Source organism: Acanthopagrus latus, chromosome 21 (genome assembly GCF_904848185.1).
Source record: "Acanthopagrus latus isolate v.2019 chromosome 21, fAcaLat1.1, whole genome shotgun sequence".
NCBI classification, from domain to species: domain Eukaryota; kingdom Metazoa; phylum Chordata; class Actinopteri; order Spariformes; family Sparidae; genus Acanthopagrus; species Acanthopagrus latus.
Genome location: NC_051059.1, coordinates 10,088,149 through 10,113,661, shown reverse-complemented (window position 1 = coordinate 10,113,661; position 25,513 = coordinate 10,088,149). Strand labels below are relative to the sequence as shown.

Genomic DNA, 25,513 nt, shown 5'->3' with positions numbered 1-25,513 from the left:
AACGCCGCAGGATGATTAAGAATAATGTCTCATGTATAAATCATGTTAAGGGTTAATAGTAAAATAGACGAAATAAAAATATCCCGCCTGGTGCCGTCTCTCTCCTCGGCTGTCGCATCACCCATGTTTGTCGGGTGCACCGGGCCTGTAAGCTGCTGTATAGCTGTGTGTGTGTGTGTGTGTGTGTGTGTGTGTGTGTCAGCCGAGTACCAGCCCACCTTTTTCTGGAGAACATAAGGTTATATGTGTCATTGCAGAATGGATGGCTTGAAAAGGGAGGAAAGCTATTACAGTAAAGCCTTTGTGCAGATCCTGCCAAACTGCAGCCCAACACGCGTATAATCACCCCATATGATCTGGGAAAGGTCAACACGGCATATATCAAAGTGGCACTTGCAACCAACTTAGCGTCTCCTCGACGCTGACTGGAGGATTTAGTGGGGCCGTGTTTAGCGGTGGCTGTCTGTGTGGAAGCGCTGAGAAGTGTTTCGCATGACGTTTCTCCACTCAAACGTGTCCAGTTTCGCCGCTTCCACCCATGTAAAGTCTTGTTTTCTCTTCCACTCATAACTTAGATCGTTTACTTTAAGTGAAACGTACCAGAGCGCTCCTGTTTTTCAGCCGTCCTCCGGTCTAAATTAAGGAAAATGCTGAGGTAATTGGGCCGCCGGCTCTCTTTAAAGAAAGCAGTTTATCTTATCAGTCGTGTGTTTGTGTTGGCTCCATAATAACGCTGAGGTAACGTTGAGCGCTGGAGCCTCGGAACAATTGATGTCGACAGATCTGCTTACAGTGTTATGATTTACCAGCGGGCTTATGCCAGGAGAAGCATTACGTTGATTTAAACTTTCTCTATCGGTCATCTCCCCGCTGTTGTTACACGGCCCCGCGTTTGTTTTTCTCTCATTAGGCGTCCATGTTTCCACTGCCTCCTGCGCTCCAGCCTGCGAGGGCAGCCAACACCTTTAAACACACCCCGCTGAGGAAAAAATGAAATGTCAGACAAGGGGCCGATCCTAGTTCACATCCTCTGTATATATGACGAGGGAGTGGCCCTGCTGCAGATCTGATAAGGCTAACAATCGTATGGAGAGAGGGGCAGGTGTGAGCTGTGGGAGCCTCTTAGTTTCGGCTGCAGTTGGTAACACACAGGCAGTAAGTATGAACATGAAGCTCTTTTAATAATTGATTGCTGTTTTCCCTGTTTTTTTTTTTCTCTTTTTTTCAGTTTTGTGCGCTGTGTTTAAGTGCTGCGCTGCGCTCCTGCTCTGAAATAGATTTGTGTTACCATGTGTGTGTTGCTATGGAGAGATCAGCCTGGTATTATTGTGTAGCCTTCTCTCTCTCGGGGGGGTTGGTCAAGGATTTCATGTGCAGCACAAAACTATCTTTTAGGATTAACCATTCATTTTAACACACATGCAGTGTGTGTGTGTGTGTGTGTGTGTGTGTGTGTGTGTGTTTTTTTTTGGGGGGGGGCACACATGTCCACACACACACACACACACACACTGGAGGGCAGCCCACACAAACACTGATATTAGGTGTAAGTGGCTCAAATAGTGCTCCACTTGATATAGTTCATTCGCTTTGCGTTTCATTTGAGTGAGCCTGCACAAGGAGGAGTGTATTGAATTACTTGCAGTCCAGTTGAATACAAAGAGTGGAGAAAGAAAGCGTGTTGGGGTTTTCCTCAGTCGCCGCGAGCCTCACTGCTTACTTACTCTGGCGCTGGAGTCACAGCATGGCAGATGTTTTCGCTCTGCCAGCAGTCAATGCAATTTGTAACCTGACTGTTGGACCTCTCGTGATGTTTCCCCTTCCTAATGTGTGTTGTAACTTTTTTTTTTTCACTTCTCCGTCAGCATGCCAAGTCCCCACCACGGCTCTTTGCTTAATAAATGACCGCGGTTCATTTATATGGTAATTCCTGTGAGATGCTGGCCAAGGGATGCCAGGCATATAATGTATCACCACAATGCATATGCTTTATGGCTAATTAGGTTATTGATCTGAGGCTGTCCCTGCGTTAGGGCGTGATCACGACACAAAAGAGTATGAGAGTGTGAGTAATGCAGCTGTGAGCAGATATTTGGCGTTCATTACAATGCCGGGGAGATTCAGACGTACTGCGATGCGAAGGTACAGGCGCAGGTGTGTGTGTGTGTGCGCCTGTGTGTGCGCCTGTGTGCGCGCACCGCTTCCACATCTCTGATGATATTGCCAGCCGACGTGCGAGCTCATTGAGTCATTTTAATATTGCCTGCTGGCTGTTTTCGAATGTTTGTTAAACACAGCGTTTGGTTGGAGAGCAGGGTGCAGTAACGAGATGTGAGAGATGTGTGATTTCATCATACTTTGCTCACACAATCGACTAACGCTCCACTTGCAGCCTGCCCCTGAAAATGCAAGTTTGGAAAGCTGCTCCTGCCATTGTGAAATTCCATACAGAGAGTGTTTGCTTTGTGTGTGTGTGTGTGTGTGTGTGTGTGTGTGTGCACACACTGGCTGTGTTCATGTGTGATCTCATTGGATACGCATTTTTCTTCTTTCTCCATCTCATCAGGTCTTTGTGCCCTCAGGTCACAGTTTGACTGCTGGTCCCCTGAGCTGCCGTAATACTTAATTTACAGCACATGATACGCAAGCGTTCCCTGTAAAAAACTCAATCACAGCCTCCTCTGGCCACTGATAAATATTCAGCGATGAACAAAAAAAAAAAAAAAAGCCTCGGCTGATCTAGTCAGATCTGCTCTGCCTTCAGCTGTTTACAGAAACGTGATGCTTTACCTTTATACAAACAACAAGATGTTTCTAGGGGAATTAGAGTTTTAGCCCGGCCTTTAATCAGGAGGCCTCTGTGTGTATGCGCGTCTGAATTGCCGTGTGCATGTGTGTGTACCGCCAGCCAGAGTGGCTCTTCTCCAACACACGAGCTTTACAAATTGAAACAGAAGATGAGTTGAATGAAGGCGCTTCCCCCTCCCTCCCCTTCGTTACCTCAAATCACCCAGCTGGAGAATATAAAACAGCTATCATGTACATACAGCAATAGTGTGATGTGTTCAGGGTCCGCTGAGGGTGACTCCAGGCAGTGTACGCAGCAGAAAAAGCATCTGCTCCGCGGGGGGAATGTGCTTGGTGTGTGTGTGTCTGTGTGTTTGTTCTGCTGCATGCGTTCTTTCGTGTATTTGTATACATTTGCATGCGGGTCTGTACCTGCGTTTATGCGTTACGGAAAGAGTGAGCGGGAGGATAGCTGTACTATATCATCATCATGTGGGTGCCGCGGCCTTGTCTTCAGATGTTAAAGGGTCAAATTAACTCCATGGCCGCTTGTAGTCACGTGGAAGACCCTCTTCTTCAGGAAACCCTCCGCTGTCGTCTTCTCCGAGAGTGGCTTCCTGTCAGAGTATGCGCTTAATTATGCATCGGCAGTCGTGTTTGAGAGGGTGACAGAGGGTGAACGTAGCCTACCAAATGGGTGTGAACGTGATGCAGTATTGTTGGAGAGCTCCATGAGGAGAAACAATGATTTCACAACAATACGTGAATGTTATTTATTTTATTTTTTTTGAGTGTTATAGGGTTTGTTCGCACGATGCTGACATGAGAGCCCTCACTCTTGTTTTTTCTCTTCTGTATATGGCTCTTCGCGTGCTGTAGTCCCCATATAGCCGCTCCAACCTCCATTATCGGCGCCCCTCCGACTGTTAACCCCTTAATGGGCCACCGTCACGGTCAGCGCACTGTCCCTTTTGTGAACGCCGTATTCTCTTTAACCCTTTCACGAAACGATGCTGCCTTCCATCTCTGCCATCTCTTTCTTTGAGAGGGTCCCTTTTCAATCACTCGTTTCTGCTCTTCTTTTCTGTCCGACTGGAGGAAGAAAAAAAAAAAGGCCTTTTAAAATAGAATCAATTTACACAAAAGGGCCCGGTGGGCATTAGAAAACTGTAGCACTTAATTTCATAACCAAAGGAAAAAAATTACAGCTGGAGGCTGTTAGCACAATTCCCGGAACTTTTATCATGAGATGTGACACACCAGCAATGAAAGACAGCTGCTCTTGACTGTAGTACAGTACGGTGGTGGGTCCAGTTCTGGTGCCTGAAAACAAGTTTATGCGCTGTGCAGTGAAGTACAGTTGGTGTGTGTGCGTTACGTTCGGTCTGTGGCTGAATACAAATGTACAGCTCTTCCATCTGGCCTTTGTTTCAATTCGCCAGAGAGAAGTGGGCTTCAGAGCCAGATAAGGATATTCAATTAGCTTGAGTCTATGGGAGACCACTGCACCAGTCTGAGCACACTGGAGCCGGGCGACATATGGTGCAGGAGGAGCAATGAAACCTGATATCGTCTCATTTCATCTTGTCGCTGTTTCAGTAATTTTTTCATTGGAATGTCAAACATGTATACCGGCTGCTTCGGCAGGTTCGCTTTGCCTGTTTTCTCAACGGTACAGTCTCATCTTGTGAGGTGAAAATGGAAGATAAGTAGAATACTGGGGGGGCGGACGAAATGGAATGCTTTTCAGATTAACGCAGCAGAGATTAAAGGGGCAATCCTCCCCAAAATTAGAAGCACATATTTTTCCTCTTACCTGTCCTGCTATTTATCCATCTAGATTATTTTGATGCAAGCTGTCGGGTTTTGGAAACAGTGAGCTGTAGAGATGTCTGCCTCAAATTCAGTCAGTCTCTATAAAGTAATCAGTGTTTACATAAGATAATCTACAGACCTTGTTGTGAGCAGTTTCATGTAGAAACTATTTGCTTTGTGCCAGACTACACTCACCAATTGCTTGGCTAGCTCATTAAGCTAATTAAGCGAGCTAACCTTAACGCGCAGCTGAGGAGGATGCCGCTGTTGTTTATATCCTTAGCATGAGTCTCTTGTCTATGAGAGGATGCAGGTTTCCTCCTGTGCGGTGACGTGGGTTGGTGGGCGTCGCTCGGTAGAAAAAAATAACTGCTTGATTGTCTCGAGTCACCAGGTCATGAAATCTGTAAAGAGACATTACTGTTGAGTTTTTCAGATGTATTTTTCAACGCCATCTTAACAGGATAGCCCCAACAAAGTCAGTTGTTCCATCACTTATTATCACTTATTTTTACACAATATCTTAGCAAAAAAAAAAAAACTTGAAAGCACCACGTCAATCGACATAATCCCTTCAGGGTAAGATATTGCTCTGCTGGATCAATGTAGATGAATCAACCACAGGAAAGAGGAAACATAATCCATATTTCTTTTTAAATATATATTTTGTTGTGAACTTTCCCTTATAACTTACGCACGTACTAACGCTGTACACACCTATTTATGTTTCTCATCAGTATTTAAAATGGATAAATTCTTATGGTGAGACGTCAGTGAGGAAACAATGACAATTCCCATCACTCTGTCTTGTCCCCTAGCTTCTCCCGCTGGCCCGTGTCCTCCTCCCTGCCATAAATCTCGCTCAGGACGTTTCCAGGCAACTCTCCAGTCAATCTTTACTGAGTTTGTTGCGCTATCGATCTGTCCTGTGCTATAGGTTGTCCTGGCTTCTCTCTCCCCGCTATTGATGTTTTTGCCTCGGGGGGAGAGAGAGAGAGCGAAAGTGCCTCGGCCCTGAATTTACCGAGGGGTTCTCGTTTTCAAATGACTTACAATCACCTCACAATGAAAATGGGAGTTGTCAGGCGCTGGCATTTATACAGCGATACTGTCGTTGGATCTCTCAATAGTGAGAGCGTTGTATACGAGGCAAGAGTTGTGGGACTGCAGAGCGGGTTATGGGGCACTAAAGAGCGATAATCTCTGTGAGGAATATATGGCCACCGTGGTCCTGTGGGGACTGTCACCTAATGAAGACGGTTTAGTCCTCCGGGTCCACATAGACAAAGCTATATTTCAAGCTTTTGTGGTTTGGCGCGTTTGTGCGTCTTCTGTCCCGGGCCACATGCGTTATTGGTCGTTTTGATAAGTGGGAGGGGAAATATTGGTATGAGAGTCCGTTTAGGTCATAAATCACAATGTTACATAATGCTACCCTATTGTCTCCTGCACACTTACTATGCCCTCTCTTACATGCACAATAACAAACTACTCCATATACACTCTTAGCTATACTCATTTTAGACCCTATGATAATACTTATAAGAGGATGGCTGTGCATGTGAATGACAGCAGCAACAGTCACTCTGTCCCTCAGTACTACTTATTTACATCACTTGTAGATTTTTATCCACAAACACATACATTAACTTCCCCATATACTTGTATTTCACCTCACAAAAACAATGACTCTCTGTCACATAGTTATAGTATTTCATCCATACACACGGATATACTATCTTTTCACATACACCCTCACACGCTCTTGCTCTGTTTCACATACTGCACTCTATCACAGTACCTCACATAAAATAGTGGTGTGCTTATTTAAACTAACTCACATACACTATTCTTTTACCATTCACTCCCACATATGCTACCATTTCTTTGAGACAACATTTTATCTCCTGCAGTCTTTTTCTGTTCTGTGCACATCTCCAAATGTGCCATCTGTGAATTGTGTTCGATTCCCACTTCTTGGAAACACTTTGTCAAAGGAGGAGGTTGCACTTGACAGCGTCCAGATAAGAATCCTTACCGATATCGGTATCCTGACGTAATTCAATTATCAGATATCTGAAATATGTCAGTAATGCAGATTAACACCATTTGAAAAGAAACTTTTTGTACTGTGTCACTGAAGTGGAGCTTTTCCAGCAGAGCTGCGTTTGCAAGTCTGTCTCAACCAAGCGTTGAACAGGAAGGGGTCACAGTCATTATGGCCTATATTATTTTTTGCATAAACATCATTGAAAAATATCCCAACTTAAAACCTTCAATCACCCATCAAATAAGACAAAGCCTGGAAGAGAGCATGAAGCTTTCTGACAGGATGGAAACCCAAACACAGTCTCGGGGCTTTTCCCCATTGTATTGTGTTCCCCATGTGCTTCCCAGTGCTTTGAATTTCCTTCACACAATTCCTAAATCCTTGATCATTCTTCAGGTGCCTGAAGATAAAAAAAAAATATATATATATATATATAAAAAAATGTATAAATTCTGTAATGACCCAAAAATTCACAGTACGTACAATTTCAGAGGGTTCCAAGCTGTGCTTTGAAAATCTGTGAATAAAGTCAAGGTTGTTTGTTGCCTCACAAAGATGCAGTTCCCTTACAGTAACATCAGTGGGCCAAGAAATAAGACGCCACCCATTACAAGCTTGACAATCTCTTCACAAACATTTCACTTATAATTAATAATAGCTGAACGAGTCAGGGAGGATTAAGAAGAAGGCTAAAGTTGTCGCAGCTGAGATGCCGTGAATAAACTAAGCATGAGAACGTAGGTCAGGGTTAGACTAAGGTTGTCTCAAATAACTTTAAATGATGCAGGTGATTTTAAAAGTCCTAATGCTATAAAAAAAAAACCCATCAGGGTGGCATTATGACTCCACCAAAGTGTATTTAGCAAAAGCATTATTGTTCTGTGGATGCAGTTCTTCTGTGTTTTACATCACCAGCTATGAGACCACTGTGGTGTAAAGCCAAGAGGGCTCCTTTCGTACGACTCAGTTTATGTGTAAATGTGTCAAGGACAGGATCTGTCGCTTTATGAGGAGGTTATCAGCACAAATCTGGCATCAATCAGGCAATCAGCCATAATGGGAGTCTATGGGGGAATGGGGCAATACCGTTGATTAGCTAAAAATAAAGAGGATGCTTTCGTGAAATGATTAGTACAACTTTGAGATGCTCTTCGAGTCCTAATTCAGTTTACAATGTCAAACCTCAAGGAGCAGGTTTAATGGCGGCTTTAACACCGACATCAACACAGATGTGAGATATTCACCATCATATATTTAACCTGGAATGGCTGTTTTTGAAGCCCAGTGACAAGTGGAGGACAAAAGTACCAACACCAGTGTTTTGCTCTTTTTAAGAAGAATACAAAATGAAACTATGGACTTGATTTGTGATTTAACAAGTACGGTAACAATTGGACAAACTTAAACTCTGTTCAATAAAATGGTCCATTCAAAAATGAATTCAAACCCATTTTTACTTGAATGGACTAATCCAGTTATTATTACTTGCAACTTAATTAGATTTAGGTGTCCCCCGTTTGGCATTTTCCGTGTTATATGTCTTTCTCTGGGTAATCATCTTTGGTTCAATGATGAGTGCTGAGGATGCCTTCACATTTATCATTGAGCAACCACATTTAATAACAGTGTTGCCTTATCAGAATACACAAAAGTAATCTGACGATGGTGTTAATAGATTGATGCAGGTCCGTTGTTGTCTAAACTTTGCCTGTGGTGAAACGATGAAGTGAATGATGGGTTTTCTGGGTATGTAGTGTATTTCAGAGCCTTTATTTCAGTAAAAGTCAGGAGGCCTCACACCTCCATCCACCTTCAGGTATAAAGTTCCCATTCAGTCAGTTAGATCGCTGTGGGACACAGTTTGAGCTTTGTTTTTAGCCTATATTTGTTTGCATTTTGGTTAATCGGCACCATTAAAAGTACGCCTAATCAGCTTTGAACAGTTCCAGTTTATAGTGTGTCCACAGGATATACAGAGAACCGCAGTGTCATTGGATCTCTTTGATGAATCCTTCAGAGACAGACCTTTTGTTAAATAATAACATGCTTTTTGCAACCGGAAACTCTCTTGCTCCTGGAGAAGTCTGAAATCATCTAAGTTGTCAAAATCAGTGAGATGTTGACAATGACTTAAAAAATAAAATCATTTCCTGCAGTTCTTCAAGGTAAACGCTACACTCCTCTCTCCAACCATGTCTTGCATTTACGTTTTCAGCTGCCAGCAAATTTAAATCTGTGAAATTTCTGAAAAAGAATTCTCCTTGAACACAAGACGGATCTTTCTCAGTAGGAATTGTTTCTATAATATGTCAGACACTTAGCATAACAACCTCAGCCAGTGGCAAAAACAAGCTTCTTCTGGAAACAACTCTGACGGTCGCAGTTTCCTGTGACGATAATGTTGCAGCCACCGCAGGCCTGTCGCCAGCTGAGGCAATCTGCTGGACCTATTCAGAAACTGCCGTAACTATGAACTATGAATAGGGTGATGGTTTAAAATACCATGTTTTTATTCATGTTTGGTTTTGTGTCACATGTGTTTCAGCATGTGTGCAGCGGTTTGATTTGGTCCCTGTTATTTTTTCACACACTTCAGCAGCTTCGAGATTCAATTTGTTCACCGTTTACCAGGACACCAGTCCATCCATTATGGCCCCGATCTACAAAATCAGGTTTCTAACAACGCCCTCCTTTAATTTGCTGGAAATTGAAATTGTTCCTAATGAGGCAGTGGGTGTCCCAGCGGAAAAGTAACCTACCCCCCCCCATCAGTTCTAACCCCAATCTCCCCAGGACCTAATTTATAAGACACACACTCACATGAGTACTCGTGGAGCAACCTTGTTGGCTCCTAATTATAATAGCATTGTGTCTCTGTTGAACACAGCGCGTTATTAGTCCTAACAATACCACATTCCCACAGGCATGTACCTGTGTCCTTTTTCTCCGTGGAGGTTTTGTCTTGTTTTTGGCAACTTTTTTTGTTGTTAACCTCTGAGAAGAGAGCACGAGAGAGGGAGAGCGAAGGAGCCTGAGCTCTGCTAGAGGCTAACAAATGTCTCTGCTCTCCAGCTACCATCTTTTTCAACCGCGTGCCGTGTGGACGGTGAAATCGACAGACTGATTCTGCGTCGGGATTAAATCTGACGTTTTTTCCGCTTTGATACTACAGATTTGTAGTGGCTGTTGTAAGCAGCCACAGCTCTGCATTCATCATGAATTATTTACTTGTTGTGAAAGGAGATATTTTTAGAGCCCTCCTTAGTTTTTTATTCTAACGTGCACACGCTGTAGTAGCCACTGTTCTCATACCTCTGTTTAACTCGTCTTTCTGTTTTATTGCAGATATTTATTACCACTGTGAAGTGCACATAAAACTCATGATGGCCACGTCACGTTTCAGATGAGTTGGAGTGAGCGTGATCTTTAAATGATGCCAACAGTGAACTAAACAGCACAAGAATCTCATCTTGTTCTGCTGCAAGTCTTTCTGCTATTGCCCCATATTTTAAGTCTGGTTCTTTGCCTCAGTAAAGGTTATAGCGTCCCCGAGGCGACTGCAATGCTGAACCTGATTCCTTAAAAGTATTGTCACAATTTATTGTGTGCAGATTGTATTGTTGCCCTTTATTTTCCCGCTGAGTTGGTGTGTGTTGTGTCCTCCTGCTGGAGATTCCATCAACACCACTGACATGCGAGTAATCATCCCCGTGAGCATTTACGTAAGCGCGCTTTAGTGTTCGAGGTGGTCATCCTGGCATTTAATGTTGCAGTGTTTCATTACATATGTATCCTTTGGGTTACGCCAACAAGACCTCAAGACTTGCCAAAACCAAGAATCATGAGCTCACAGACCAAAACACTTGGTTAAGCCTCCGGAAAAATTATTTCCAATAATTGTTTTAGATAAATGTCGGAAAAAGTCACTGAGGCCTGTCTGTTGCTCCAAGTCAGTGTTGGCATTCTCAAGAGTAAGCAATGTTCCCCCAACACTGACTAAGTGCTTTAAGGACATGTTCACCATAAAACAAAAAATTCCATCATTCTGTACTCACCCCCATGTCGATGGAAAGTCAGGTGAGGTTTCGTGTCACAAAACATTTCTGGAGCTTCACAGCGAAACAGTGTTGAAGCATTCTCCTCAGCAACTGATGCAGATGGGGACTTGTGGAGAATGCTGCAACGCTGTTTTGTTGCGAAGCTCCAGAAATGTTTTGTGGACTCTGAAACTTCACCTGGATTTCATCAAGAATACACGTGACAAGCTAAAATTACTATAAGGCAGTTGGCTCTCAAGACTAAACAGTGTTGCCTTGCCCGGGTTTCCTCTGTAACACCAGTCCACATTACTTGTCAGGTGGCCAGCCGTCATGATTAGCCTTTCTGCAAGGCTGCTGGCAGCAAACTTTGAAATAGAATCCATCGTTACAAATCAAATATTGAAATTTGAAATTAAGTTTGAATTACAGTTTTTAAACATGACGGCTCTTTTATATCACAGGAGCCAAATTCACAGCGAATACGTGATCTCATGTCACAGTATCAATATTAAATCAATACACGGCTGCATTGTGAAGTGAGATGTCGGCGATCTGTTGCAGTATTGATGTAACACACTGAACATGTAGCCTACACTATGCACAATCACACATGAGCAGATGTGGGACTGCACGTGTTTGAATAAATGTATGAAGCGAGAAACGCTTGTGCTTCATCACACACATTCCAGTCTGGTCCCGCACACACATTTTGCGCCGCTCACCTCGGCTCACATCCAGAAAGTTGTCCGCAGACGCCCTGATTGTACCAGGCATGTGAAGTTGGCCTGAGAATATTCTGTGAAAACTCTTTGAACATCTTTGAATGTTTTCTCCCGTCCCCGGAACACTTACAATTGCTTCAACTTGTCCCACAGAGGGGCAGAAGCAGCCATTATTTAACGGCAGACATCCCTACAGAGATATAAGGACATGAAGTATGGCGTGATAAGGCTCGGCTCACCCTTTTTTCACTCCTTTCCACGAGGGAATAGCATTTCACCTTAGATGCTGATAAAGGTGACAGATTTTAATTCACAGCGTTACTCCTGAGATACGATATGCATGCGCGTGCCATTCATTCTCTTAACAGTAGATGCTCTAAGGGCAAGGGCAAACGTGTGGCAACTGAACACACACCGGCAACACAAACAACACAATAAAAATACACTAACGTGCTGCAACAATTCAGTGAGGACAACCATGCAAATGCAGAAGCAAATGCAACAGGAAAACGCTGCATATCCGAGGACGAGAGCGGGCGGAAGCAGCAAAAAGACAAAAGGCTGAAGTCAGACAGTTTCCCAGCAGCCTTCAGTCCATATGGAACGTCACAGAAACACACACATCCTGATTACGATTTAAATGTTATCAGACCCATGTAACGGTTTGCACACAGTGTTATGTAGTTTACATCAGATAGGGTAGCCTATTGTAATGCTATACACGCATATATGTTCTGCCCTTTTCATGGCTTTATTTATAATCCAGACAAAGAGTCACAGGAAACAGACTGGGGGTGGGGGTGGGGGGAGGTCGTTAACATGGAGCCAAGGGCCACAGGTCGGAATCAGACCCTGGGCTGCTGCGGGCGAGGACGCAGCCTCTGTACGTGGGGCGCTCACTCCACCAACTGAGCCACTGCGGTGCCCCGGTTCAACCTCCATTTTACGTGACATCCCATTTCATCAGCATCATATCAGTTTGCTGCTGTAAATAAATCAACTGAGACGACCTGCCCCTCTCAAACTGCACGTCTCTGATTGCAAACGTTCACCAAACAAACAAAAGAAATGCGAGACTGTCATGGTTTCACATTAGCACCGATGTCACTTAACTTATGACTAACAGACGTTTGTGCGACGCTAAATACTGAAATAATGAAATCATTCCAAAGTTATCAGTCTTACATAGACTACAACTGTAATGTATTGTTGAATATTTATTTAATGAATGTATTCTCTGACTAGTGCACGTCACCATCAGCCACACAAAAGGTACTTTGTTAGCAGAATAGTCACTCAACATTCAAAATCTCTCCAGTTGAACAAAAATAATGACCTTGTATAAACCCTAACCTTTACACTGCTTTTTTCACCTATGCAGTTGTACGCCCTGACACCTGTAAACATGCATCAATGTGTAAAATTAGCGGAGCTACCCTTTAAGATGCAGCGTGTTTGCCCTTGTTAGCCACTGCACCAACAAGACATTAAATGTTTTCTTTTTTTTTTAATTTCTGTTTCCATGGCACACTGAGCTCCATGATGGAGGATTTTCCTTCATGAATGTGCAGCCCCTGGTTCCCCCCCCCCCTTCACCAGCGCTGAGTAACGATCCACATGCTGGTCGGGGATGGACGGAGGAGCCGCGGTGCCTGCTGGCCTGTCAGAGAAATGTGACAGCGTCTAGTGTGCAGGGACAAACTGGAGAGTGTAGCCTGCAGCTCTCAATCACTCCGGGGGCTGGCTGAGACACCCACAGGGAGCTGTCTTCCCTCGCTTTCATTTATCTCTTTGTCTTTCGCCCTCTCTATCTTTCATGTCCCCCCAGTTTCTAGATCTCTGCCTCATTTCGCCACCTCTTCCCTCTTCTCCTTCATGTTCCCCCCCTTTTCATGTCGGCCTCGCCGGCGTCTGTCCGCTGCTTGCAGTTTTTTACCCTCTCAAAACAATTCCTCCTCTCGTGCTCCTTTCGTTGCCGCACGCTGTCTGCGTCAATATCTGACCTAATCCGGTGCCTGGCTGAGGATCGGCTTGTTCAGCTAGCACACATATGCACACGTCCACCCACCAACCCATACACACACACACACACACACACACACACACACACACACACACACACACACACACACACACACACACACACACACAAACAAGCACACAGGCATAATTAAACAGACTGGCACCCCCACGCTCAAACTCAAAAACACACACAGAGTTGAACACACTTGATTTTATAATGCACAGTTCCATTTTTAGGGTACATAAGCCTTCAGCATTGCAGCACAGTAGCCCCACACAACACTGAAGAACGAGGATTTTCTATTAGATTTGAGCTGGCTGGAGAGAGACAGACCAAGAGAGAGAGAGAGAGGCCGAGAGTTGCCTTCATTTAAACTGTTCTGCACTGAGGCTTTTCAATTTGATTATGAGGCTCCATTTCATAGAGGCTGGATGCTGCGTGCCATTCAGAATGAAATTGAGCCGTTGGTCGGCTGGACAGGCAGCCTCCCCGCGTCTGCTCTGTGGGGGCATCAGGGGACGACAAGGGCGACGCTGGCCTGCCGTGCCCTTTTACGCCGCGCTGTTTAGTCGGGTTGCAGGGGAAATGCGGATAGCAGTGGAGCTCGGTTGGCTGGCTAAGTGGGCGGGTGTGTGCAATTGATTGAGTGCTTTGAGGTTTTGGAATGTGATGTGAGGTCTCCTGCTGCAAAGTCCGTCAAGGACCCCTCAGTTTTACGGGGGAAAAAAGAGTCAGACATACATGCTGCAGCACTGGGCAATATCCCTCCAGTATATCATTAATGTGATATGAGACTTAATGTTTTTTAGATTTTGGATATTGTTATATCATATAAAGTATATATTTTTCCTTGTTTTAAAAGCTGCATTACATTTTCTTACCAGACAGTTCTTGTTCTAATACACAGTTGGTCTGTGGGTTTCATGGGCCGGACACGGACTTATAATTGATAAATTATAAGTCCGTGTCCGAATAGGATGACGTATTGATTCGAGGCCCAGACAGCGGTCCACCTATAAGTGATCTTTTCGGGGGATGGAGAGGGATGGCAGGCTCAAAGGGGGATGCATTTCGGTCATTTTGCCAACAAGGTGGACAGTGGCGGACACAGGAGGGCTTAGGGGAAGGGGCGAAAAACAGTAAAAAGGGCATGACGTGTATGCAGCGCGCAGAAAGTCATGATATATTTGTGGTGAAGAGAGGGCACGTCACCCTAGAGGACAAGTTATCATGCGTTTTATACATCAAGATTTATACTGAGGTCTTATCAACCCTAACGTTTCAGTATTTTGGAAGTTGCGTCTCACTCCATAGATATGCCTGTGGTCCCTCTCATATTCGTCCCTCGCTCCACCGACACAAATCTTCCCCCCGATGTGTAGAAATGTAGAAACGTCGGTGTTCGTGCAGACTAACTGATGGGAACGCTGCCTGTATTTGGGGCAGTCCTGACCTGGTTCAGTGAGTGATGATCACCAGAAACAGGTAACTAAAGCTGAGGATGTAACAGCAGCCCTGCTCTCCATGTCCATTATCAATCCTGTTCATTTCCGTTAGTAGAAAAACCCTTCCTGGGACGTTCTCCGTTTACCTCCCGGGCTCTTGTGTGGTCCCATGACTGTCACAACATGGCCATTTCACGCTGATCAATCGTCATGTAATTGGTCACTGGAGACCAAATTAGGGTTACATTTTGTGTCTCATTTTTCAGCTCTCCTGTTTACAAAATATAGAAATGCTTAATTACATTAGAAACCACCCACTCTAACTTGATACGAGGGAGGAACCCAAGGCTTCTTTGTTTTCCAGCTCGGCTAGAGGAATTTACGATGTCGGTTCAGTCCGAAATTCCAGGGCAAAAATCAATGCGAGCCAGCGAGAGGAGCGGTGTGTTTGCTGAGTGTGGAGCAGGAAGGGCTCGTGACTGATAGCAGGAGAAAACCGTCAATTATTGTACAGTTCACACTAGTAACACTTGTTCAGAGTCCACTCTTCTCTATGAATCCACACCTTAAACCAACATGAAGGAAATCCATTTGAGTTTGTTCCATTCTTTGAGTTGATGATGGGTCATAATCTCTGTAAGTTTATATTAAAATGGGATGCGACCGAATGAGTCATAAATGCTACTCAGCTTGGCAGTGGTGAAATGTAACCAAGTACATTTACTGAAATACAACTCTGGCGTAATTGTGTGCTGCACTGCACTGATAAAAGTCAGGGGCACTTGTGTCGGAAGAACCGGCGAGATGCTTATGTGCTTTTATTTTTAAGTGGGGAAAAGAAAGAGAAGGCAGGTCTGTAACCCAACGGCACCGTCTGTTTTAGCTGGCTGTTAATCGTACAGGGTTGTTGGTTCAATCCTTCAGAAGGATACTGAGCCAGGATTTGCTCTTGATGTGTACGTGTAAATATAAGGGAAAAACAAGTCAGATTAATGTTATGTAACAGAATCCCCAGTTTGACGGGATAAACTGTAAAACATACACTCATGTCCTGTTAATGTACAAAACAATCTCAGCAGCGTTTATCTACAAACACGCTCAACCTTCGTTTGAAATGGTTGTCATGGATTTTTTATTTTTTTTCTCAGATTTTACAGTCCAAGACCCATATTTGCATATCAAGCATCTCAGAACCACTCTGAAAGTTTGACTGGAGCCAAAAATCACTCCGAGCAGGACTTCAGAGTTATTTACTCCCCTCACAAAAGCAGGAAACTCTCTCTTGACGATGAATGACATCATGTTGTGACATTCAAGACCAAAGGAATCATGATGTTTTGGAGTTGCTCAGTACATTCAAAGGAGTGGCAGGCTGGTGTGCTGTAGAGAGTGATAAAAGAAGAGAGCAAGCTATTTATGCACCGGGAAAGACTAAAAATATTTTCTAACAAGTATTGAAATAGGCTAATAAAAATACCTTTACAGTCAGAGTGCATACACGGGTTGAATTCAATCCGGCGACTTCTTATCTCAGTCAGTGCGGCATTGTCTAAATTTTTCTCGAGTCACAGTCTGTACTTCGGTGATGTTTCTGGTTTTGTTGTCATGTTTGTGAGCTGAAAAAAAATCCAAGGAGCACTAAGTTTGTTGTTTAAAAAAAAAGTAGCATAAATCCTTTTGTGGCTACAGAGGAAGCTGCATCTAGTGTGATAAACAGCCTCCAATGATGACACTCAGTGGCTAAGTTGCACTGTGGGTAATGTAGGCGCCAGTTTTTTTGAAAAGGAACAAGAATGTGCAGGAAAAAAAGTCAGATAGGGTAATAGGAGTGCAGTGCTAGACCTGTGGACTGCTTTTTTAAAACCTGGTCACTACATTACCCACAGTGCAACGCAGGCACTGAGTGACATCACTGGAGGCAATTTATCCGATTACATGCAGCTTCCTCTGGAGCCACAAAGGCTTTATACAACTTGTTGTCACATTATGCAGCAGTGCTTCCCAAGACCTGTAAATACCCCTTAATGTGGAAAATTGGTGGAGCTACCCTTTAAATATGTACGTAGGTATAGGTTAGTCCTTGTTGCTGCATCATGTTGCCAAAAAGTTTTAAATTGCCAGAATCCCCCTTTTGCGAAAACAAAACTTTTAATCCACTCAGCATCTTTAAGGAACTTGCTGTGATTTGATTTGTTTGCAAAATTCAGCTCCCTGCTCTGTATTTATCCTTGAGAAAAGATCAGCATCTCGATCACTACTGCCATATCAGCATCTATTTTTACAGCCTTTCCTGTCATTCAAACTGAAAGTTCACTCACTGCACAGTCTTCAAAAGTGTATAAAGGTCCTAATGGCACAGATTAAAAAGCAATTTAATACAGAAAAGGGGATTAGAAACACTATGGGCTGCACTAATCCTTAACCTTTAGTCCTGTTCTCATGGAGCCACAATATGCGCAAGACGATAGCATCACAGGACCCGAGTTAGTAAATTTCCATTAGGGCCGCCCTTCTTTATTCCCACCAGCACATTTAAAGGCATTAGGCATGCTTTGTCAAGGCTAATAAAAAGGGCCAGCAGTGCTATCACACACCCCCGACTTGTTTCGGAAAAAGCACTGTTCCATGTGAAGTTTTCATAAGCCATTATGATAATCTGCCCGAGTCTCTGAAGGGCAGGGGATAGACAGGCAGATAGATGCTTCTGGGGTGACTGCTCTACAGACTCTGCATGGATAGAACATTTTCTGTCTGTGTAACCGGGACAGAAACTCACTCCTATCTGCCAAGGAGAGCAGAAATGATAGACGACGAGGAGAGACGAGTCGGCACAGCGTCGGGTCAGAAAAGAAAAATAGGAACATTATGTGCAGGTGATAAAGAGGCAAAACAAGCTGAGAAACAGTGGAACGTATTCTCTCCTATCTCGTTCAAATTTGGAATTCCGTACGCGCTGCATCGCTGTGGTTTTGGAGCTTGCCCCTAAGTTGCCCTCACCTCAACAGACACTTTTTACAGTACACTTTATCCTTTCGCTTTCAAAATTAATGTTTGTTGTTTTTTTTTTCTTCATCTCCTCCTAAAATAGTGGGATTCACTCACACACGCCTGATTTGAGAAGGTGCGCATTTCCTCTTTTCCGTTTCCTTTTGGGCAGCCCGCTTCTAATCTCTGCAGGGGGAGAGTGTTTCTCTGAAACAGGGTCACACTGCGCATCAATCATTCATGTCTAAATTTGTGCAGCGCAAAGATTCAATTTTCTGCACTTTGTAGGGTCTTCTGTTGGTTATATGGTTTTATTTATACATCACGGTCCATTCATTATTTATTTGTTTTTGAGGCATCAAATGTTGATGCCGTTTTCTTGGTGGAAGAGCGTGGACGGACGAAACGTACCGTCAAATAAAGGCACTTTTTCGAACTTTAAACTTGCGATTATCATGTCGGCTCGTGGCTCCTCACGCAGCCTTAGACTGTTCCTGATGAACAACCGCGTCTCTGTCGCCAGCTCTCAGTGTGTGCTTCTCGGGGAAAGAGGACCTTTGAAACAAAAACTGTTGATATTGTGGTTCACGCTGTATGTTTGGCCACATGTCCTGCTGAGCACTAAATCTGTCTGCTTTTATAACCAAAAACTGTTTTGCAAGATCCTTCCCTCTCTCTGGCCTCTCCACAGCCACAGCGATGTAACTCCCACATCAATGCTCTATTTAAAGTCCAAACCTGTGTGTGTCTCTTCAACCCACTGTCAGCTTTTACACCCTTTTTGTTGTGATAGTATTGTATTCACCGCTCTTCTTCCTGTCCACAGGCCACTACTGAGCAGAAGAAGCTGAGCCATGCTGGATCCAAGCCCTCCCTCTCCGAGAGCAGTGGCCGACTCCCTCAGATAGCCATGAACACCTGCAAGTACAATGGCGGAGTGGTGAGACCACTAGTGGGCAGCCTGGCGTCCTCGTCGCGCCGCAACCTCGCGGAGCTCGACTCGGAGACGCAGCCCTTGCAGACGCTGCACAGCTCGGGCCTGGAGGTGGTGGTGTCGAAGGGCAACGGCGGCGAAGACCCCAGCAAGGCGTCCAACGAGAGCTTGGTCAGGGAGGGCAGCGGGCATGGTGGAGGCAGGGCGCCGCAGAAGAAGAACAGGGACATTGGCTACAAGCTCGGCCACCGGAGGGCGCTGTTCGAGAAGCGGAAGCGGCTCAGCGACTACGCACTCATCTTCGGGATGTTTGGGATTGTTGTCATGGTGACAGAGACGGAGCTGTCATGGGGGGTTTACACTAAGGTAGGTTGTGCATGTGTGTGATGCATGAGTGGGAGCTTTGTGTGTTGTCGTTGCTTTTGTTAAGTTTTGATTTGTGTGGGGCTGGCAGCTGTCAGATTTATGAAGAGTGATTATTAGCACAGACACTGGCATACTTTATCTAACAAAGGTGATGGGAATATTGCACAAATACAAATCAAAAGGAGTGCCATGTGATCTGTACTATGACTAACAGCCTATTGATTGGACAACAACTCAGAATTTGTCTTTTCTTATTCAGTCATTTCTCGACTATTGGTATGCTTTTGTTACTGGTTGCTTTTATTTGATATCCATTTTTCATTACTGGCATCGGATCAGAGTTGAGCCAAAGGGCTGGTTTGGATACAGGTGCCATTGTGCCCGTCTGTCTGTCAATCCCTGTGAAGACAGCATCTAAAATCACAACGTCACAGCAGGAGAGGGAGATGGAGAGAGGGGTAGTGGAGGAAGGGTTACGTACATAGAGATCTAGACAGGGAGAGGGAGAGAGATAAAGATGAGCAGAGATGAAGAAGAAGGAGGTCAACAGGAATAAAAGATGGGAATGACATTCCACGTGCTTTAAGCAGCATATTTTACTTGAGCAGATCAGAGTGGACACGACCCACAATGCTTTAGGAACGAGCAGGACTCTTGAGCAAAGACACCTGTTTCCAGGGTCATGGTGACCAGGTGACCACCCGTTGACCAGTTATTATTCCTCCGTGTTAGCTCTGCTGTGTCAGGGTATTTTGAGAATAATATGGTTAACTCAGTTCACTTGCAGCAGCCTCTAACACTGTATTTACTGGGCTGTTTACCTGAGAGCTGACATTGCAGTGCACTGCAGTATATAATAGGTCACGGTGCCTTTCATCTCTGGAAATAAGACAGTCTCTTCAACAATACAATCAGTGTGTGAGTGAAAACTGAACAGGACTGATTACCTTATAGGTAGTTGTGCACATATAAGCCCATTAACTACAAACTGTGTGTATTTAAACATTATGGATCATTCAACTTGTTGGAAATATAAGATTGTCTTATGCGTCAAACATGCATCACTCATATAAAGTACATATCTATAGTCGGTCTGTTCCCTACCATAATCACTGATCAGCGCAGCCTCAGTTTGGAGAAGCAGAGAGCCGCTCCAGCCCAGACGCTCAGCTTTGTACTGCAGTGAACTGAGTCCAGATGCAAAGCGAATTTTAACCACCTCAAACAAGGCCCACTTAAAAAAAACCTGTATCAGTTCAAGTGTACGTTGCAGATCAGCTGGGCCTTGCACTGTATTTCGCCGCTTGCAGATCACTTGTTGTGCCAATGCGTAGGGATACGGAGGTTCTACGGTTGAGAAAATGCAGTGCCAAAAGAAAGGGCAGTCTGATGGCGAAGTAAAACGGTGTGAATTTTCTCTATACAGCGTACACTTAGACTGATACAGATTTAGGTGAGCCTTGTTTTAGGTGGTTAAAATTTGCTTTGCATCTGTGCTGATCTGTGATTACGGTGGGTAACAGACCGACTCCAAATATGTACTTGACCCCACTTCAAAAAACATGAACTATCCCTTTAACTTGGCTAGTCGCTCACTACAATTTTTTATTGGCTTGTTGCTAACTTTGACATTTCTTTGGCATCCTTTGTTTATTTTCACTGGCCATTTACTATGTTCACTGGCTAGCTGCTAACTTTACTTCACTGACAACAGCCAGGCTACCTGTTGTTGCTACAAACTGTGTTCATAAGAAGGGAGGACTGAACCAAACAAAAAGTTGCAGGCTGTAAAAACAAGAGTTAAAGGGCGCTAAAATGCACAATTAAGTGATTCTCTGAGGGTTCATCTCTGCAAATGACCCTTCTCACTTTTAGAAATCAAAACTAGACATTTTCCTTTCATTCTCTACTTCTCAGACAGCCACTGGTTTCCATATTTTTCGCTGTACCATAAAATGGATATGCAGAGTCCTGACACTTGCATGTTATACATAATCTTTCAAGGATGTTCAAAAGAAGGAGGTCTAACAGCAACTGGGACTTGTTTCATAAGACAGAGCTAGTCGCTACTATATCAGTGGGTGGTGGTAATAATTCTCTTCTGTTTGCAAACCACCAAAGAAAAAGAGTGTGTCATTGTCTTTTCGCACATCGTTGCTTGTGGGGAAAGAGGCTTCCAGCGCTTCCTTTTTTGATTGTATAATGTCCTTTAAGGACAAAGTTATTGTCACATGGTGATGTAGCTGTGAGAACAGGCTATTTTTAAAATGCTGGCGCTTTCATGGAGGCTGGCATCAAAAGTTTGAGAGTCTCCTGCCAAAGTCTTTTAATTCATGATCTATAGGCTGCTGACGAAAGTGTTGTACTGTATGTCAGCTGACTGGAACAAATGTCAAATATAGTTAGGCGTAAAAGCTTTTGGTGCGCTTTGAAAACTCTTCAGCATTAATGTTAAGTACATTTGTAGCCAGCAGGTTTGAATGTTCCTTTCACGAGAGATGGTTTCCAGTCGTGTCCGTCCGAGTTATTACAACCTGCCTTTGATTACACATAGATAGATGAGTGAGTGTGGGTCTGTGCGATAAAGTAAATCAGTGTGGTAATCTATAGGATGATTTATGGGGTTTTAAGAAAGTCAATAGGTTTGTCTGCGACTGTTACTGAGGTAAGGTTCAGTCCATTCATCAAGCTGACCTCAGCTGAAATGGAAATGACCTCCCATCTCTGAGTGGTGCGGCGCCCCTCCTCCTCCGGCAGACAGGTAGCATGTGCAGCGGATGGTCCATTTTTCCGTCCCGCGTCACATCACGCAGCAGACACCAGAGGCTCAGCCAAGGTTTTCTGAGCCCTGAAGGAGGGAAACACGTTAAGAAGCGGCGAGCGCTGGGACTGAAAAATCCTTGAACCTCTGGCAGGTGGATTAATTGGTTTACTCAGTGTTATTTCAGCAGGGACTTCTCAAAACAATTTCAGACATTAGAATGTCTTGAGAACATGTCGCCGACCTGAGGGGCAAAGCAATCTAGTTGATAGCTAAAAATACATTCCGTAATATGGACCACCGAAGGACAGTAATATTGAGCAGCTCTCACTGTCACCGCACTGACGATTATGAACAATATTTCCACTTGTTGTTTTTGCCATTTGTTGTTGGCATCGTTATGATAATAACAACCAGAGGATCATTAGCCTGCTGCAGAGCGGCATTTTTACACCATGGCTGTTAAATTGATTTATCAAATGGCACTTTACCAGCATAGAGGGGGGACTTGAGTAGCACAGGTTCTCATTTCCTAGATCTACGGTCGCCCTGTACACACACAACCACACACACACACACACACACACACACACACACACACACACTGCAGCGCTTGCACCCAGCTGGCGTATTTATCACCAGTGACGCTCACGGTGTTGGCCCCCCTGCTAATGCTAGCCTTGCCTTTCCTGCACCTACCATTAACTGGAAAGTCCCCCTGTTAGTGCTGGGCTTTGATTAATTGGTAGTTTAGATGGTGGAAAACAGCATCCATAGATAATATCAGGCTGCACCTACACCTGCAGCTGCATTGTTTAGCAACATCCTGGCGGCGCCGTTTGTGTGCAAAAACCCATTATCTGGTCTCAGCCAGACTTTTAAGCTAATAAGTACTGTGCGCGCATGTGTGTTTGTTGCTATATATAGCTCTGTGGGCATATGCTTGTGTGTATGCACGTGTTTACATGGGGATACTTATATTTTCCATGAGTTCCAGCGGTTTTTCCAGCTACCTTGTTTTACCTAGTTGCTAAGCAGCTTCTTACAACTCAGAAGTAATTGACTATTGAGGCTAAATGTAGAAACTTAAGATGATGTAAAATGCATGTTAGTTTATCTGGTTGTTCCTATGTATACTGTCAGATTGTATACTGTAATACAAACGTAATAATTGTGTTAACTGAACATGGTTTTCTCTGATATATTTTTCCTTGTGTTTTTCTGTCATCACAGGAATCTTCATACTCATTTGCACTGAAATGCCTTATCAGCCTTTCCACTGTTATATTGCTTGGTCTTATAATAATGTACCATGCCCGGGAAATCCAGGTGAGTCTATCACAGATATGTGTTTTTAATTCAATTCAACAGATTTTAGTATCAGTGTTGTGATGATGATGATCATGATGTTAAAGAGGGTTTCTTATTTGGCAACTGAAAGAAACTAAGTTAAATAACGTGAAATATTGAAATAATACTGCTATCGCTTTTCAGTTATGTCAGCATGTCGATACAGTGAAACTTGTTCAATAATACAAATGCTTTAATAATGTTAACACATAATACACAAGTATAACTCTGTTAAGTGGTACAAAAACAAGAAATGCATTTCTGATATCACGAGTTTCTCTTTCCAACATGTCTTTGCATCTTTTTTCTTGTTCTGCTTGAAGAAATTTAAGAAATACAAATCAGAAGAGAAAGATCGTCAATGACTGATTTCTTTTATGCTGAAATAGATTGTATTTTCAGGACTGAATAAACTAAATTAGCTTAAAGGAAAACACAGTTTCAGTTTGTTTATATTTGGCGGACCCTGCCACCTTTCTAGCTTCAAACAGTGTTCTGGGGAATTTATTTTCCTCTGAGAACAGTTCGTTTATTCAGCTCTGGAAACATATTTCTGAGTTTGTATTATTTACTCCTTAAATAAGTAAATATGAATGTGAATATTAAAATTCTTCTCCAAAACTGCATAGTGCAAATTTAAAGTTAAATTAAAGTACATCTCACCTTAAGTATATTCTTCATTGGTAAAGCAACCAATTTAACCAACTGAATTAAATTAAATACATTCAGGTCCTGGATGCTACTTTCATGACCACAACTTTAAATCAAATAAAACCATTTTTAGATATCCTCTGCGTCGCTTCATACACATTTTACTTTGATTCCGCGCAACATTTTTTTAGATCTTTCTGTGGGTTTGATGTGAATAATATGTTTCTTACGGCCTGCTTTGTTGTTGATAAACACTTTGAAGATGATGGAAAAATAGAGAAAATGCTGACAAAGCAACACCAAACTAAAGAAGTAGAAGAAAATCCTAAAACAAGATCTCGCTGTCTGTTTTTGTTTTTCCCCAGCTGTTTATGGTCGACAATGGTGCGGACGATTGGAGGATAGCCATGACGTATGAGCGAATCTTCTTCATCGTGCTGGAGCTGCTGGTGTGTGCCATCCATCCCATCCCGGGCCAGTATGTATTCACCTGGACGGCGCGGCTGGCCTTTACCTACACGCCGTCGGTGGCCGATGCCGACGTGGACATCATCCTCTCCATCCCCATGTTCCTGAGACTCTACCTGATAGGCAGGGTCATGTTGCTCCACAGCAAGCTGTTCACGGACGCTTCGTCTCGCAGCATCGGCGCCCTCAACAAGATCAACTTCAACACACGCTTTGTCATGAAGACCCTCATGACCATCTGTCCGGGAACTGTTCTGCTGGTGTTCAGTATATCCTCCTGGATCATTGCTGCATGGACTGTGCGCGTCTGTGAGAGGTAAACACAGGGTTGTGAACTGTGGATGTTGCTGGGGGACAGGTTAATAAAACAAAACAAAATGGCTGCTGCACAATCACGTGTTGTGGATTACACCTCTCTTCCCTCACTCTCTTCGTCTCTGTTTCGTCCCGAGCTTTTCTGTGTTAGCTTGGTTGCAGTCGCTCATCTGCACTGATCCGCAGGATCATCAGGATAGGTGACATATAAATACTGTGCACATGTGTCGAGGATAGTGTACTCCAATACGCCCATGTAGTACTCCACCGCCCGAGTGCTTAAAAACACCCTGATATACGTTTCATTAGCTCAGCAATCGCTCCACGACTTCCCACTCCTTCTTTTTATTGCTATTTTAGATGGCTTGTCCATAATTCATGAGTGTCTAATTGTTTGTTTGCTGAATGGTTTGTTTTGATAATGCAGAGCAGCCCCCAGGATCCCCTAACCCGTTTTCTCCCCAAAACTGCGCATCGGGCTTCATCTCAAGGGGGCAGCAACGATTCTCACTGAAAATGAAAGAGGCAGGGAGGGTTGAAAAGCCTTTTCTTTCTCTTTTTTTTTACTGTCTCGTTTTGCATTTGCATAGGGAAATGAGACGCTAATGCCAGCTTTGATGTTTCAAAGTCATTTTTGCGTAGTTGGAGTGGAAGGGGGGACTTGAGTAGGCTGGGTGGGAGAGTTCTTGTCAGACGCGATGTGATGCTGCACATGTGCTGCACTGTAGAAGTCACGATTCAGCTCAGAAGAAGGCCCTGATTACAGACGCTCAGTGTCCTCCTGCAGCTCACCTCGCCTGC

The 25,513-nt window shown here is 43.9% G+C and overlaps 1 protein-coding gene across 5 annotated transcripts in view; it reads left to right on the top strand.

Annotated features, from left to right (window-relative positions):
* kcnn1a (potassium intermediate/small conductance calcium-activated channel, subfamily N, member 1a) overlaps nt 1–25,513 on the top strand; it is a 56,759-nt gene that overhangs the window by 5,665 nt on the left and 25,581 nt on the right. For 4 of the 5 annotated variants that reach the window (XM_037085071.1, XM_037085069.1, XM_037085070.1 and 1 more), the window contains exons 2-4: nt 18,694–19,167; nt 23,162–23,257; nt 24,295–24,713. In XM_037085071.1, coding sequence (XP_036940966.1) covers nt 18,694–19,167; nt 23,162–23,257; nt 24,295–24,713 — 989 coding nt within the window. Of the gene's footprint in view, nt 1–1,082; nt 1,156–18,693; nt 19,168–23,161; nt 23,258–24,294; nt 24,714–25,513 lie in introns of those variants that run through there. The other variant, XM_037085072.1, reaches the window with a different exon arrangement.